Raw genomic sequence first — 17,662 nt, 5'->3', positions numbered from 1 at the left:
AAAGATGCAGCAGGTAAGGGGATGGGGTCGATATTTTACCAACGTGTACAATGACACCTAAATAGAAAATATCTGTGTATCTATGATATCAGGTTCACGTCGGTAATAAACATCCATGTCGGGTTCTTCTAAAGAGAAAAACACTTAAAATTCTCTTTCCTTTATCTTTAGTGTAGTTTCGTTTGAACAAATGTATCATTTATATAAAGAGAATAGTCGGCACTTTTATTTACGATGTTTTTTTTCTCGTTCGCCAATAGCCAGCACTCCCAACGTGTCAAAATTAAAATGTATGCATTTATTTGTGCTATCATTTTACTTTCAGACAGTATCCTGTAAGGATTGTCAATTCAAACATCAGGATTGTTTGCATATGCAGTGGATTTTGAAGGTTTGCACAAAATAACATATAGCATATGTGTTCAAATTGTATCATATGGAATGGTGAAGATAATGAACAGTGATCAATCTCATAACCCCTATCAGGAATACAAAATTAAAAGTGGGGAAACACGAACCCCTGAAGATACCACAGATGGGATGAGTTGCTTTGCAGGCGTAACATTAGCTATTAACCATATCAATGTTATTGGTAAGATACTAATAGAAGAAAACAGTTTTAATATGAAAGAAAGGTGAAGGTAACGAACGGTGATAAATATAATAACTCATATAAGCAATACAAAATAGATAGTTGGGCAAACACGGACCCCTGGACACATCAGAGGTAGTGCCAGGTGCTTAGGATATGTTTTGACATAATTACGTATTGAATGCAATATATATGATAGACACATATGATGATCTGGAAAAAGTAGGAAAGCCTATCGTGCAGAGATTATTTAACAGTTTATGCTTCATTTGCTTATAAATCCTTTACAAGTGGACTTGTAATTTGTAAAATGAAAGGTAAAGATAGTGAACAGTGATGAATACATGTATCATAAATCCTATAAGCAAAAGGTGAAGATAACAAAGACTGATCAATCTCTTAACTCCTATAAGACAAAATAGATAGTTGTGCAACACGGACACCTGGACACACCAGAGGTGGGATCAGATGCCCAGGAGGAGTAAGTATGTTGCTACATAAATATGGGAAGTTGACAATGGAGAAGCTGAAATCATCCCATTTGTCATAGTGTTGAGTTATCAGTTTGCCGTTAATGTTTACTTTCAATGTAAAAACTTATACGGTACTAATATTGATGCACCAAATGCGCATTTCGACAAATAATGTGTCTTCAGTGATGCTCAACCGAAATTTTTGAAATCCGAAATGTCTAAAATATCCCCAAGTATGGAGCAGAAGTGGTCGACTCTGTGGTGTATTTTATTTCGAGTTTCACCGGGATATATCGAATCGAAAGAATGAAAATTATTATTGTTCATAGATAACACGTCGTCGATATATCTAAATGTCGAATTGAAGGCCACAGCAAGAGTTTTTTTCTTCTCAAGTAGACATTTATAACAAATTCTGCTTCATATAAATAGATGAAAAACGACCCAACAATATGTATGTTTAGTATAGCTTGCTCAGGATACTAAGCAAGCCAATTTGTGCCGTATGAATTAATTCAAATACCAGTATAGGTTTTTATTAAATCATCAACTGTTTGTACTTTGTATAATAGAAATGTTTTCATAAGTGATACAAATTTTGACTATTGTATAACGCTTACAGCCACAGCAGTACGGGGTCTTTATCATTCCTTTCTAAGGTTTTTTTCTTAAAGATTTATAATTTTGATTTCTAATACCGGGCGAGGCGTTTGTGAAGGAACAGTTTCTACTTATGTTGAACATCGTAGTTTGAAACTTAAGTCCGAATTTTGAATCATATACATCATATTGGCTTAATTGATAAATGTTCTGCAAAAAATTGTAAAACTTGTGATATACTGATCACTAAAAATTCATTTAGTAGTAATTTAACTGGACGTAGTTTCTGTACCAAAACGTTTGATAATCTGACTTGTAAATCTTCTAACGTTGTCTACGCCATTGAGTGTAACCTGTGTGGCTTAATTTATGTGGGAGAAACCAAGGGTTCACTTAATAAAAGAATATCGGGGCACAGATTTCAAATTAATAATGGTGGTAACCAACTTCTTTACAAGCATTTTAATGCACCGGACCACTCCATCTTGTCCATGAGGGTAAGGATTTTAGAAAAAAAATTACCATCACACAAACAATCCTACATTAAGCACCCCTTTTCGTAGACAACGAGAAGATCACTGGATCAGGACCCTAGGCACTGCATTTCCATATGGATACAATGATAATGTATATGATGTGGGAAATTTGACTAGTCCACAAGGAAATAACGTTAATGTGATGGGACTTTTCCCCAATACCCAAAGACGAAAACGCAGTCACGGACATCGTTCATATAAAAGACCAAGTATAAATGATGTCACGTTTGATTCACTTTTGCCTCACGTCAACAGACAATTGGGTCCACATCATATTCGTACAAAACTTTACTATATTCCATTGAGGGTTTTACATACGTTATTTGAAGAAGCTATGGCTAGTCTATACTTGGATTTTTCAACACCTGAATATAGACTTAACTCTATGATTATGGATGTTGCCTACCACAGGCTCTATAAACCAGCACGGACCATGGATGATATTCCTTCCAAATCATGCCGTCAGTTCCTTAAGCTCAAATTTACAAACAAAGGAATAGATGCCGTCAACATAAGCAACATTCTTCGTCATAAAAGGGTTCAGTCATGTATTCCAAGTTATTTCAAGTTCAAATCTACACCCTGTATTTCCTACAGCTATACTTCTACTATTGCATCCAAACTTTTTAATTATAAACAAACTTTGCAGTGCTTAGATATAGATCATCTTATACGTAATCCACCAACATGTTTTTGGTCTTCATCTTCTTTCAACTACAGTCCAGCTGGACATGTCATTACTGGTGATGTTGATATAGTTGAAAATGAGGACCTCAAATCACTTATTCTTAAAGGTCCTAAATACAGAGTACCTCGGTCTTTTAATTGGCGACATAACTTCATCTCTATTTTGAGTTCTGTCGAAGATTATGCCAGACGATGGGCTAAATATGAAAAAGAAGAACTTGATACATTGTCAGAATGGGTTAAAAGCATAAGAGGGATATTAAAATCCCGCATTAGACACATGAAAACAAAAGTATGTACCATCTATCCTTCTGTGTTTAGTAAACCAGAAGTGATAAAAGAATTAGATAGGTTACATGAGGAATATGTTTTGGTTCCAGCTGACAAAGCTAGTAACAACATTGTCTTTGTTTGTAAGGCTCATTATTACAACTGTATTTTAAACGAACTTGGCATTAATTCCACTTTTGGTAATCATACTTATACTCCAACTGCCCTTTCAAAAGACGAAATTCTTCAAAACCATGCTTCAGTTTTAGACACATTTAATATTCCAGTCAATGGGTCGAATGAATATGAGTTACCGTACCTATACTGGATTCCTAAACTACATAAAAACCCTTACAAACAAAGATACATTGCTGGATCCAGTAAGTGCTCTACCAAGCCCCTATCTTTGCTCCTCACGAAAATGTTAACAGCTGTGAAGGAGAAACTTCAAACTTACTGTGCGACTACATATGCCAGAAGTGGTGTTAATCAAATGTGGATTCTAAAAAATTCTAAAGAACTTTTAGTAAACTTGAAATCACAGAATTTTTCCCAAATCAATAGCATTAAAACCTATGACTTTTCAACACTATACACGACCATTCCTCACGATAAATTAAAGACTAGACTTTTTGACATCATAGACAGTTGCTTCTTCAACAAAAACGGAAAACGGAAATATTCATATCTAGTGATCGGTCATTCAAAAACTTACTTTGTTAAGCACCACTCTGATTCCACGCACAAGTACCCTGAAGTTGAAATAAAAAATATGCTAGAGTTCCTCATTGACAATATCTTCGTGGTCTTTGGTGATCAGGTCTTCCAACAGTCTGTTGGAATTCCCATGGGCACGAATTGTGCTCCTTTGTTAGCTGACCTGTTTTTATATTCATATGAAGCAGAATTTATTCAAAAACTTCTACGTGAGAAGAAAAAATCTCTCGCTGTGACCTTCAATTCGACTTTTAGATATATCGATGACGTTTTGTCTATTAACAATGATGGCTTTCATTCATATGTCGATTTGATATATCCCTGTGAGCTCGAAATAAAGGACACCACAGAGTCGTTCACTTCTGCTTCATACTTAGATATTTTATTGAAAGTAGACATTAACGGCAAACTAACAACTCAACTGTATGACAAACGGGATGATTTCAGCTTCTCCATCGTCAACTTCCCACATTTATGTAGCAATATTCCATTATCACCTGCATATGGTGTTTATATATCTCAACTGATTCGATATGCAAGAGCTTGTTCTGGGTATAGTCAGTTTTTAAATCAAGGTAAGCTACTGACAAACAAGTTGAAGGTATAGGGATTTCAACAGTCTCGATTGAAGTCAGCATTTCGCAAATTCTATGGTCGTTATAACGATCTAGTTCGTCAATACAACCTCGCATTGGGTCAAATGCTGTCTGACGTGTTTCATATCGATTGTTAAGCCGTTCTTGGCACACTGATTTTGACTGCGGATAATTCCGTTTACCTAATCAGGATATGGGGCTCACGGCGGGCGTGACCGGTCAACAGGGGATGCTTACTCCTCCTAGGCACCTGATCCCACCTCTGGTGTGTCCAGGGGTCCGTGTTTGCCCAACTATCTATTTTGTATTGCTTGTAGGAGTTATGAGATTGATCACTGTTCGTTATCTTCACCTTGCATATATTCTTTAAAATGTATGAAAAAAAAAAAAAACGAATTCTTATTTCAGCAAATTCAAGAAAAATTTGCAAAGAAGATCTTCTACAAAAATAGATCGATAAAAGAGAAACTAAGGAAAGCTGAAAACGAAAAAGATGAGAATGACCTGGAAAAATACCGGAAGAAATGCAAGAAGAAGATTGGTGAACTTGGAGCAAAAGTAGTCACATCCGCCAGAGGATTATGTCGAAAACTGCTGAAGTATAAGGGTAAGAAAACATGACATTAACTGTGATTAGTTAAGCACTGATCAATTGTTCTTTTTCGTTAAATATTAATTGATTTGATGTTTGATAGGAGTTCGTTATCTTCACCTTTCATGTTAATAGAAGAAAACGGTGTGCAAAAAAATGATAATGATAAGTGCCTCAAATTACATACCCTCCCATTTGTGTATTACTTGCTATGGTGGGAGAAATCATTGGAGGAAAATAGACATCATGAACTGCACCTTGTGCATTAAGGAAAATGATGGAGAAAAGATTCAAATTTTTTGTTATTTTTTTTATATGATGACTGTTGTGTTTAGATTCTGATAGGAAAGTAGAAATAACCCTGTACATGAAAAAAGCTATAAAATACTCCTCTTTGATTCACTGTAAATTGTGGGTAAATATTACATCCTGTGGGTATTCGTAGTAGAATAAGTCATCTGCTTGTTGTAAGAAGCGCATAAATGGGGCGGTCCATTGGATGAGACTGCAAAAATCAAGTCCCTTGTCACAACACGTGTGACATAATAAAGATTCCTCCATGTTCAAAAGGACGTTCCAAGGATAGGCCTAAATTTTGCAGCCATTCACCAGTAATATTGACGTCTCCATATCAGTGAATAAGTCTCGAGCTGGACGTTAAATAATTTATAACCAGTAATGGGTCATAACATAGCGGACATCATTAAACGATAATGAAGTAATGCACACAAAGTCAATGCTATGTGATAAATGAAATAAGAGAAGATCTAGATACAGCAGCCGAACAAGAGACGTGTTCTTTTAATTAAAAGACAGAAAAGAAATTTTGTTGCTTGATTCTAGCTCTTATCCTTGGACGAATTTGTCCCCACTTTTTTGACACACTGTTCTTGGCTATATTTAGCTTTAAAACTTCATAGTTATTTCGGATTTCAAACATTTCGGTTGAGTACCACTGAAGAGACATTATTTGTCGAAATGCGCATCTGGTGCATCAAAATTGGTACCGTATAAGTTTTACATTATTAAAACAGCTCTGCACAATTATTTAAAATACCGATATCCTAAACAGTCCCCCAGTGGAACTTCTACAAATACGTTACCTAGTGCAATTAATCAACAGTGGAATGAATAAACCCTAATCCCAGGAAAGAAAGGATCCCTTTAAAGTAAGATTAAAACCCTGTTACAGCGTATTATCATGTACAGTGTACGTTTCAATCCATAATCCAAAAAATGCGGAAGATATTCAGCTTGTTAATAATCAATCCCATCCCTATCTTAGAAAAAGACCAAAATATGACCAAACAATTTAGAAGCATAAACAATCCTAAGTAGATGACAAGACCGTTCTCTTAAATCCATATTACACGTATCCAGAGCACTTTTTCAGCAGCAACAAGAAAACCCTTATCGTCAGGATATGCAATAAACCCCAACACGTGTATTAAAACGGAAGCAAATTTACAGGTAAATCAACATTGATAATGTACATTTCTTCCAATATCTTGTATGTAATAAATTGCGCCGTCTGTGGAAAAAAATATATCGGCACCTTACGACACAGAGTAATTATGCATCATCAACAAAAAAGGGAATTGTCATGCCAGTGGACCCAAGTCAGTGAACATTCGAAACGATCACAGTTAGAACCTTTCGACTTTTTTTTCATTTTACAGAGAGATACCACGAAAACGGAGCGTGAAGCAAAGAAAAAAAAAACCTGTTTCATCGAAGATACAAACCAGCATTAAATGCTACCTAAACTGTAAATCGATTCTGAAACATCTCCCTATATTATAGAAATATATCATTTCACTGTTAATATGACAAAAGTTAACTGCAATGTAATCAAACTATAATATTGTACATATTGTCTACTAATTATCTTGCGCATACGTCAACTGTCCTGTATTTTTTTTAATTAACGGTGCATTAATGCCTTCATAACTAACTTCGGTAAGGCGTAAATTAAGAGATTATCATAACTCTTGAAGATAAAATTGAAAATGAAAACATTTTAAGCGTTCTGCGTTCTGAGTTTTGTCTATCTATATATGTAAAACTTATACGGTACCAATTTTGATGCACCAGATGCGCATTTCGACAAATAATGTCTCTTCATCTATCTATATATCTATCTATCTGTATGTATAACATTATCTTACATCACACTTATGAGTGTGTATGACGATGTTTCCAAATGATTTATTTACTCTTCATCTATGTGTTGAGTTCTGTGCTATCAACAATGATAGCATTTGGACATGGATACGTTTCATTAAAGGGTTATTATCGTTTACACAATATGTCTTCCTCTGTATGGTTTTGAAATTTCCTTTTCATTCATTTGCATCACGTGGGGATCCGGGTTAGAATAAATCCACAGTACCCATTGTTTGTCGTAAATGGCGATTAAATGGAGCAGTCCTTTGGATGGGACAAAAAACAAAAACGAGGTTCCGTACCACAGCAGGTGTGCCACGATAAAGATCCCTCTGCTTAATGGCCATAAGCGCCGATCATAAGCCTAAGTTATGCAGACCTTCACCGGCAATGGTGACGTCTTCATATGAGTGAAATTTTCTCGAGAGGGGTGTTAAACATTATTCAATCAATCAATCATTTGCATTATATTTATCGGCTTTACTACCTTTCAGGTGAAGACAAAATCTCAAAACCGAAGAAAGACTCCGAAGGGAATCTGGAAGTTAAGGATACCGATGTATCAGATATCCTTCTTTGGGCATTGTTCGCCAACAGAAAGGACTTGGCAGAAATTTGTTGGCTGAGAAGTAAAGACCACTTATGTAAGTGTAAAGAATTATCATGTTCTGTTGCCAGATATTCATGTATCAAGTACTCATAAAGTTTTGTACAGGTGGCATGCATTTTTCCTCTTGAATTACGCATGATTCTCAAAACAATCGTTCATTATACTTATGAATTATTGGTAAAACATAACTATCGGGTAAATATTGATTGCGCTTATAAGATATGGACTTGCCCGAAAATTCTAATGTAAACGAAAACTGAACTATTTGTTCAGTTACTTTTTCCATTCGTAATATGTACGATATGTTGCTTCTTCGGGGATACAAAATATTTACATATGAATAAAGCTAAATAAAAATGCAAGCTAACAGTAAAACTATACCCCAAAACCTGGAAACAAACAAAACATCCACATAGTCAAATTATCGAGTGTAATATGTGGCAATAAGAATGTCTGTCTGTTCTACTCGACCCTCAAGACTGAAGTGAACTAAGGAAATTCGTGCGAATCCTGGTTAGACTAGATCCTCAGAATAGAATCAATGGGGTGGTCCTTCGGATGAGACCTCGAAAACTGAGGCCCTGTTACGGCACGTTTGGTCGTTTTGGCACCCTTGGTCGCCGACGACCATTCGTGCCGCATGTTTGGTCGCCGGCGACCAATCGTGTCGTGAGGATGGACACGATTGGTTGCCAATTTTAGGCCGTACCCGAGAACGAATGGTCGCCACCCAAGCCCCAACTCCAAAACCCCAACTTTGCTTTTCTCTTTCTCCTCATCCAGCACCTATTCCCCTTCCTTCTCTTTCTCCCTTCTAATCTTCCCCCACCTTCTTCTCCAAATTCTTCATCAATTTCTTCCGTTTTGATCAAACCGAACTAGTCTTTTGAATTGGTAGGTAATAGCTATAAGGGGGACATGGCGCTTTCTGATAGCCTTCGATTAACAATTAGATGCTAATGGACGCTCCCTAGAAAAATCACAGCACATCTTATTCCGATTCAAAACAGCTCTTCAAACCTTCAACATGTTTCAAGTGTGCAGAAAATATGCCTAATTTTGCATTTCATAAATGTGGCGTAAAAGGGTAGACTAACAAGAGGAGAGAGTGCACGAAACATTGCATGGATATACATGTACCCACAAAACTATAGTATTCCTCCATAGACGGCTACTCTTCAACAAGTCAGAGTTATCCCCGCGCTGCTCTCCAATCATCCCATGTAATATTTATTTTTCTCTCTTTCACACACAAACACACACAGTCTCCGTCTCTCTCTCTCTCTCTCTCTCTCTCTCTCTCTCTCTCTCTCTATCTCTCTCTCTCTCCCACGCCAAACTCAATAACAGAGAGAAAGACAACTGTGTCTCTGCTTAATACATTTAAAAATAGTGGCTCAATTTTGAGAGAGCCAATTTCATGTAGGAAAAGTGCTTCATACCTATGAAGTTGCAAATTTATAGATTTGCTTACTCCACTTGTTCAATTTGATGCGTACTTTGTAAAAGTATCAATTTTGTAGCTATTTCGTACATTTTACTCCATGCTTATCGCTAGTACAGAAGTTGGCTTAAATTCCTTTTTTTATTTTGTCCATCATGATAGTACTGATATATTTCTTTTTTACATTAAGTTAACATGGTAAGTGGTGGTAAAGTGTTGTTCATGAATGTTATGTTAACTAAAATTAAAACTGCGCACGCAGTGTTGTTTTTGCCGAATCTAAAGATTTCATTTTCTTATCAAACCATGACAAATGGTAGTACTTGGCTTTTATTTCACTCTATGTGCTCATGTGTATATGTACACACTCATACTTGTCAGGAAGTATGTCACGCAATATTTATATTTACTCCTTTATGAATGTATCTGACATAATCTACATCTATTTTGAATAAGATATCTAATAAATTTATGGAGAGGCCCTCCTGTATGTTACCTTTATAATGTCCAGGTTATACACAATAGACAGGCGGTATCATGGGACCTTTATAATGTTTCATAAGAACTCTCATATAATTTACAGTGTCCAGGGGTCCGTGTTTGCCCAACTATCTATTTGTAATGCTTATAGGTGTTATGAGATTGATCACTGTTCGTTTTCTTCACCTTGCTGTTGATAATATATTTCATAAAATATAAGATATTTTTAAACTATATAAGATATCTCATAAGTTTTATAAGATATCTTGTATATTAAACAAGATATCTTATGAAATTTATGAAATATCTTATAAAATATAGAAAATATCTTAGAAATTTATCTTTGTAAGCTATCTTATAAAACATCTAAGATATCTCAAATGTTTTATAAGAAGATCTCTTATAAATGAATTTTTATAAGATATCCCATTAGCTTTATGAGATATCTTATAAAACATACGGGATATCAAATATTTTTTATAAGATATCTTAAACATGTTATAAAAGTAAATTCATATTGTTTTGAGTCAGAATTACCCAGCAGCAGAATTTACTAACAAAGGCAGTCAAACAAGTAATGACATTAATTTGCAATTATTGGAAGAAAATTATGATGATAACAAAATAGTAACTTACAATAGGTGACCAATCAACAATGTCCGTGCCGAGCTAATTCTGTATACAAAACAAATAACAAATCAGCTGTTAATTTCCAACGAAATTCCTAAATCCTAATTCCAGTTTTAGAATAATCCGAAATGCCCAAAGTGCTTATCTAACCAGAGCTTATTATCAGCTAAATTCACATTGTATTCATAATGAGAATACATTTTCTAATACATTCTTGAAAGACACAGTTCGTCATCTTTCTACTACGTGATAAACATCGAATGTTAGAACAATATAGGTTACAGGTATCCCTCAAGTGCAAGTATTACACAACAATATGATACTTTATATAGTTTATGATATCTTATAAGAAATCATTGATGATATATCTTATAAAAATATAAGATATCTTATAAAGTTTAAGAAATATCTTATAAAACATATAAGATATCTTAAATCTTATAAAATATATGACATATATTATAAAATTTCTTTTATAAGATACCTTACAAAAGTTGTAAACTATCTTATAAGAGTTAATGAGATATCTTAAATCAAAAACGTTAATAAGACATCTTATAAAGTTTATGAGATATATTATATACTATATCTCGTATAAAAACATATTAAGATATTTTATGTCTTTTATAAGATGTCTTACATGATTTATGATATATCTTCGAAGAGGAATAAATGTAAAAACGGAGTGCCATAAAGATGGTATGTAAGAGTATTGTGTTGCTAAAATGTTGCAACTCGTGTGTTTGAAAAATATATTCCCATCAATTTCTATCCAGAAATGACCAGGAGTCGTATGCATAAAAATTCTAAGAAATTTCTTAAGTATATACTTAAATTTCTTAAGTATATACTTAGCTAAGTAAGATTCTTAAGTTCCGTTGCATAAAAGCTCTAAACAACATGCTTAATTGTTCTTAGCTAAGTACATCGCAATCTGCTTAAGTTTATCGTTGCTATGTCAAACGTCATTTCCGCTTTCACTTTACCGTAAACACAGATTGCATGGAGTTGAACATTTTCTTGATAAGTCTCTCTTGTATCGCTAATAAATGATGAAATACTATAATTTTTTGTGTTATGCAAGGTTAATAAAATAAATATACCAAAAATCAAATGTCGTTTTATATGACGCTATATCCGATTTTATTGTCTGCATCTGCATTGATCCTTGAAAATATGGCAGAAAGAGAAGGTGTTGAGAGTCAGTCATTACAGACAACTAAGAAAAGAAAACCGAATTGGATAGCAGATGAATGCTTGTTTTTAAGCAAGTGTGTAGAAGAAGATAAAAGTATCCTTCGAGCTAAATTCGGAACGGGGGTTACGACATTAAAGAAACGGGACATATGGAGGAAAATCACAAATGCCATCAATGCCTCTTCCTCCACCAAGCGAACGGTAGAGGAGGTTGAGAAGAAATGGCACAATATACAGATGAAGGGGAAAGCAGAGCTGGCAGACGCACGACGTAGTGTGAAACAAACGGGTAAACGAATATATATTAAATCTATATAGTATATATATAGTATGCATTTCAAATTTGCTTGAAAAACATACACGAACAAGACAAGCACTAAATCCATTCCCCGTAATGTACTGATGATGAACTATATTTCTTTACTATCACATCTATAAATAAATAGATCTTATAGGTTCCAGGTTTTCATAAACTTCCTAGACCTAGGCACTCGAGGGTAGCCTAATTGTATGTTATCTTACCGTACCATCGAGTATGTATCCAAACAGGCCCAATATCATATGTTGTTTCTGTATTCAGCAATCAAATCCTTAACAAATTCGAATATCGCAGTCTGCACAAAGTTATACACAGTAAACAAAATGTCGAAATATGCATCGTCATTGACTGAAATGACGTAATATTATTCAAAGGTTATGTCCCTTTTTTCCCCTTCTTCCGGTCATGAATAGATCCTTATAAATCATGAAAAAGTAAGTGTGGAAAGTTAGCTTACATAGGTGACGTATAAGCCATTACTATTTTGATAAATTTTTAATTTAACTTAATGACAGAAAAATATGAATAATGTAAAACCTTTGATCGATATGACCCTTCTAAATAAACATAATGTGCATGCATAAAGTACAGGGATAACCCACGGAAGCTCGAAATTGATTTGCAATGGGGCCCTTTGATGCACGGATATTGGCACTAGGGGATCGAACTCGGGTCGCAACTGTTACTGTAGAAGCGAGAGCGCTAACTCCGCCCTACCCGGACACCTGCGTTTTTGACTATGAAATCTCTAAATTATGACAAAAGTTCAGAATGAGAATATATTTATCTTGATTTAATTTACCTAATGACTAATTAAAAAAACAACCTTGGTGATTTCATCTTAAATTTGATAGAATAAGTAAGACTTTGTAATGTAGAAATAAATATAGGATGTCCCATGGTTTGTGGTTTGATTTGAATTATGTTCAACAAGCTGTGTATTTTCTAGATTATACAGAAAATACATAATTATTATATGTGAATTTTCCCCCAATAACTACCCACCCAAAGCTGGCCCTATCTATGCAATACAGGCACTTAAAAAGGAATTTTTCAAACAATTTTTCATCATCTAATTATTACCAGGGCGGATCGAGGAATTTCGAAGGGGGGGGGGTACAATTAATTCTGGTTTTCAAAATTGGGGGTACATCTTAAAGATGCGTAATTCATACTTTTCTTTAGCAAAATCATGTGACGAAAGGGGGGGGGGGTTCTAACTCCCGGATCCCTTCTGGATCCGCCACTGATTACAAACTTCAGACAGTCTTTGATTCCTTGATGCATTTGAGTATGAATTATTTTCTTTTATTTCTAAAGAATAAATACTTGCATTAATTTCGAAATTACACATAATTGCCTAATTTTACATTTTTTTTATACTAGCAAGTATTCTTCTATCCCAACATTCAAACGCATCAATTACCCCCCCCCCCCCGATCAAGATATGGGGCTCACGGCGGGTGTGACCGGTCAACAGGGGATGCTTACTCCTCCTAGGCACGTGATCCCACCTCTGATGTGTCCAGGGGTCCGTGTTTGCCCAACTATCTATTTTGTATTGCTTGTAGGAGTTATGAGATTGATCACTGTTCTTTATCTTCACCTTGCACTCACAAACGGAGTAAAAGTGCAAAACACTTTTATGTTAAGTTTGTGTGTAAAATGTCCAGAATTTACACATAATAAATTCTTCAAAAAAATGTTTGATTCCCTGTATTATCAATTTCAAAAATTTGAATAGTTCTCCCGCACTGTGTTATTTATTTTCAGGTGAGTATATGTACGTATGCATAGCGTTTTTGGATTTATTGATGTGTAAATTGACGATTAGATTTGTTTTTGTCCAATCAAAACAATTGTAATAAATAACATTAGAATTATATTACCTTATTTATCATAACTTGTTTTGGCACCAGCGTATTTTGTTAAATTTTGTAGGTGGTGGACCAGCGGGAAAACCTTTAACGCCATTAGCAGAAGCAATTGGGAGTGTTATTGGTACCAACAATATAAGTATCAGTGGGATCCCTGGTACAGTTGACACAACATATCTAATGTTCGACAGATCAAAGATCAGCACGGGAACCACAGCGAGTACGATGTATGTTCAGGAATTTTATATACCATTTCTTAATTCTTGGATCGAAAATTGAAAAAAAAAACAACTTATCAATGTATAAGAATTCGATTCCTTTTGTTTCAGTGAATCAGATGGCCTTGTGACTCAATATCTCCATGTCATCAGCACCAGTGAATCTGGAGATGGGCAGCAACAAATAAACTTTGTTACTGTCCCACAGCCAAACACATGTCCTACCAATTGTTGCAACCATACCGTAATTGACCCGCATCTGCAAAAGCAGAAGTTAGAACTAGAAATTGAGAATCTCACCCTCCGAAACAAGTTTATACAACTTCAGATTGAAATAATTGAAGGAGTAGATACAAGTAGTGAATTATAAGCGCTTTGGCACGAATTTACTCACATTTAGTAATTATCAAATAGTTCTATAATCTTGAATTAAATAATGTTGCCAGTACTTTTTTAATTATTTGTATCTTTTCATTTACTGTTACGCAGTGACCACATACCTGTTTACATAAAATGAGCAGAAACAATGTGGTTTCTGTAAGCTCGATCATCTGTACCTTGGATATCTGCAACTATGTGGTCATTGGCATTTCCATTGTCATTGTAAGCATCTGCGTTGTCATCATCTTCAGGGAGGGGCAGATTGAACATTTTTGCGATGTTATGTAAAACTCCGCATGCTATGATGACATTGTTGGCACGTTGAGGATGCTGACGTATTTCCCCATGAAGAACATAGAACCGTCTTTTTAAATGACCAATTGTTCTCTCAACAAGGGTGCGAGTGCACTTATGCGACCTTTTAAAAATGAAGATATACTTTGAGAAAAATAATTAGGGGTGGGGGTGTCAGAGGTGCGTGTTACATTCATATATAGATAGAAAAGAGAGATGTGTGTTAATGAAAATATGCTGTTCCAAAGTATATCCACATGAAGATGGATATTAGAATCCAGAATGCGTTAGTGTTTTGAATATACTTTTGAGCTGTATATTTTCTTTCTTTCTTTCTTTCATCTATTATTTTTGTACTCTATGTTAGTCCCAAAGTCATGTTTTTTCTAAAGTTTTAAAGATACACGCATGTCAACAACAAAAATTCGACTTGTATCTTTCGTAATAGTTAACATGAATGATAATCTGTTTCTTATGCAGAATGGGGCGAGCGAATTTAAACTGGGTCGAAATGCCTCGGTACCGTTTACCGAAAGCAGCAACCCCAACAATTTGGATAAAGAACAATGTCCTCATCATGATGGATGTGCTGCTAGAGAATATGAGAATATTTCTCTTAACATAAGCGATAAGTGTTTATTTTTCAAAGTCCTCCGATTTATATTAGGCTCTAATTTCCTTACCTGTTGTACCGTGACTGTGGACCAGCTTGTGGATTTAAAAAAGGTATCAGCAGCCAGTCTTTCCCAGGATAACCGCTATCACCGAGAAGATGGCATTTCACGGGCAATAAACGTCGTTGAAAGAGCTGAAATAGACCACTCTCCCTCAGTATTCTGGCATCGTGAGTCGCTCCCGGCCAGCTTGCCACGATGTCTAAAATCTTATAACTGGCATCACATACAATCTGTACATTTATACTGTGAAAGTTTTTCCGGTTGACATACTCCACTTCGTGTTCACGTGTCGCACATGAGTCCCATCAATCGCCCCAACCACGCCAGGGAAACCAGCAATGGCAAAAAAGTCAACCTGGTGCTTTCGAATAGTTCCTGGGTCCATTGGAAAGGCAACGAATCGCTTGACAATATTTGGTTGAACAAGAGCCGTAGTAACTCTTTGAATTATTCTTGAAACCGTTGACTGGTGAAGACCAAAGTTGTCACCACTACATAGCTACATCTTACCTGTAGCATAGTATCTCAAGGCAACCATGACTTGCACAATTGCAGCTACACTGTGATTTCTGTTGGTCAAAGGCATAATGTCATTTTGAATTAAATCTGTTATAAATTCAATTCCTTCCTGATCAAATATAAATCTGTGCTGCAGTTCTGCTGCTGTCATTGATTCTAAAGGATTGATTCGTGGTTTGAATGTTCCCTGTTTTCTGTCAGCCATTTTGTTCTTGCTAAGCACTATGCTTAAGAACTTAAGACAAGTAAAGACCATGCTTAACTTTAAGCATATACTTAAGAGTTAAGAAGTTTTATGCAATGTGCTAAGCAATATGCTAAGTAAAATCTCAACCTGCTAAGCAGGAAATTCATACTTAAGTATATACTTAAGGACTTAAGAATTTTTATGCATACGACTCCAGATTTTTTATTTGTTGGCTTTGTATCGTACTTGACTTATGTCACAAAAGTGTGTAGATATGTGCGTTTGTAATACAAAACAAACTTTATTACACATGAATGCACACACATACGCACACACGCATACATATATACACACATGCACGTGTATGCCCATGCAATGTACATGTAGCGTGTATCCGTATTAATTCGCAAAATGCGGCGGTTGAGATCCCTCAGATAACTTGCTGAGGATTCTAGCAGTTCAATATATACATATCAATGATTGAAGTAACGTATTACAATTTTATTAATCAATTATGTACAAATCCCGGCTCTTGACTTTACTCTCGTGGCTCTGTTTGGCTCCCGGCTCTTGGCTCAATCCGGCTCTGGTAGCTCAGCTCACTTTGTCTCCCGGCTCTTACAGCGCGGCTCAATTGGCTCTTTTGAGTCCCAGCTCTTACAGTTCGAGTTTTGATTATTACAATTAATTAAAACAGGAAAGACTTGTTCAGTCACGTCTGATTTTTAATGAAAAGAAATAAACAATATGAATATTACCTTTTATCTACGGTACTGCCGATCTTCTCACTCTGGAGTCAAGTGCAAAAATGATATTGAATCCACCGCCTCGCTTCTTTATATACCCTTTAGCGAGACTAACGCCACCTATCGGTCATACTCTAAAATTAAATCCTACACGATCGGAATATCTTTCTCCGGATCGTCTCATACACATACACGCGCGCACACGCTCACACCGTCACTCAGATACACACAGACATGCACGAACAAACAATATTGCAAACATATTGCAAAACAAAAGCAAAGTTGATGTTTGGGACAGGAGGCTGGGTGGTGACCATTCGTGCTCGGGTATGGCCTAAAATTGACGACCATTTGTGTCCACCCTCACGGCACATTCGGTCGCCGGGCGACGACACGTGCGGCATGTTTGGTCGCTGTCGACGAAACGTGCCGCACGAATGGTCGTCGGCGACCAAACGTGCCAAGGTGACCAAAACGTGCCGTAACAAGGTCCGGTGTAACAGCAGGTGTGGCACGATAAGGATTTATCTCTGCTCAAACACCATAAACGCCGAGCATTGGCCTTAATTGTGCAGCCCTTCACCGGCAGTGGTGATGTCTGTATATGAATGAAAAATTCTCGAATGGTACATTAAACAATATACAATCAATCAAATAGAGTCACAGACAAAGAATAGGTAAGTAATTAGTACGATTAAGGGTATGTTAAATCGTTCTACATTGTATGAAAACTATGGTTTCCATATTGCAGAAACTGTGCGTAAACTATACGGACACTTAAGAAAACAAATGGTTTACGCAAGGTATCAGTTTGGAAACTTCAGGTTTACAAGGGTTTATAGGGTGCGTAAACC

The 17,662-nt window shown here is 35.9% G+C and overlaps 1 protein-coding gene across 3 annotated transcripts in view; it reads left to right on the top strand.

The window, feature by feature from the left end:
• LOC125661865 (transient receptor potential cation channel subfamily M member 2-like) overlaps positions 1-17,662 on the top strand; it is a 49,614-nt gene that overhangs the window by 14,217 nt on the left and 17,735 nt on the right. For all 3 annotated transcript variants that reach the window (XM_056146376.1, XM_048893989.2, XM_048893990.2), the window contains exons 11-13: positions 326-391; positions 4,880-5,078; positions 7,724-7,873. In XM_056146376.1, the coding sequence (XP_056002351.1) occupies positions 326-391; positions 4,880-5,078; positions 7,724-7,873 (415 nt within the window). The remainder of the gene's footprint in view (positions 1-325; positions 392-4,879; positions 5,079-7,723; positions 7,874-17,662) is intronic.

The sequence above is a fragment of the Ostrea edulis genome, chromosome 8, assembly GCF_947568905.1.
Source record: "Ostrea edulis chromosome 8, xbOstEdul1.1, whole genome shotgun sequence".
Lineage (NCBI taxonomy): Eukaryota > Metazoa > Mollusca > Bivalvia > Ostreida > Ostreidae > Ostrea > Ostrea edulis.
This window is presented reverse-complemented; position numbering and strand designations above follow the sequence as displayed.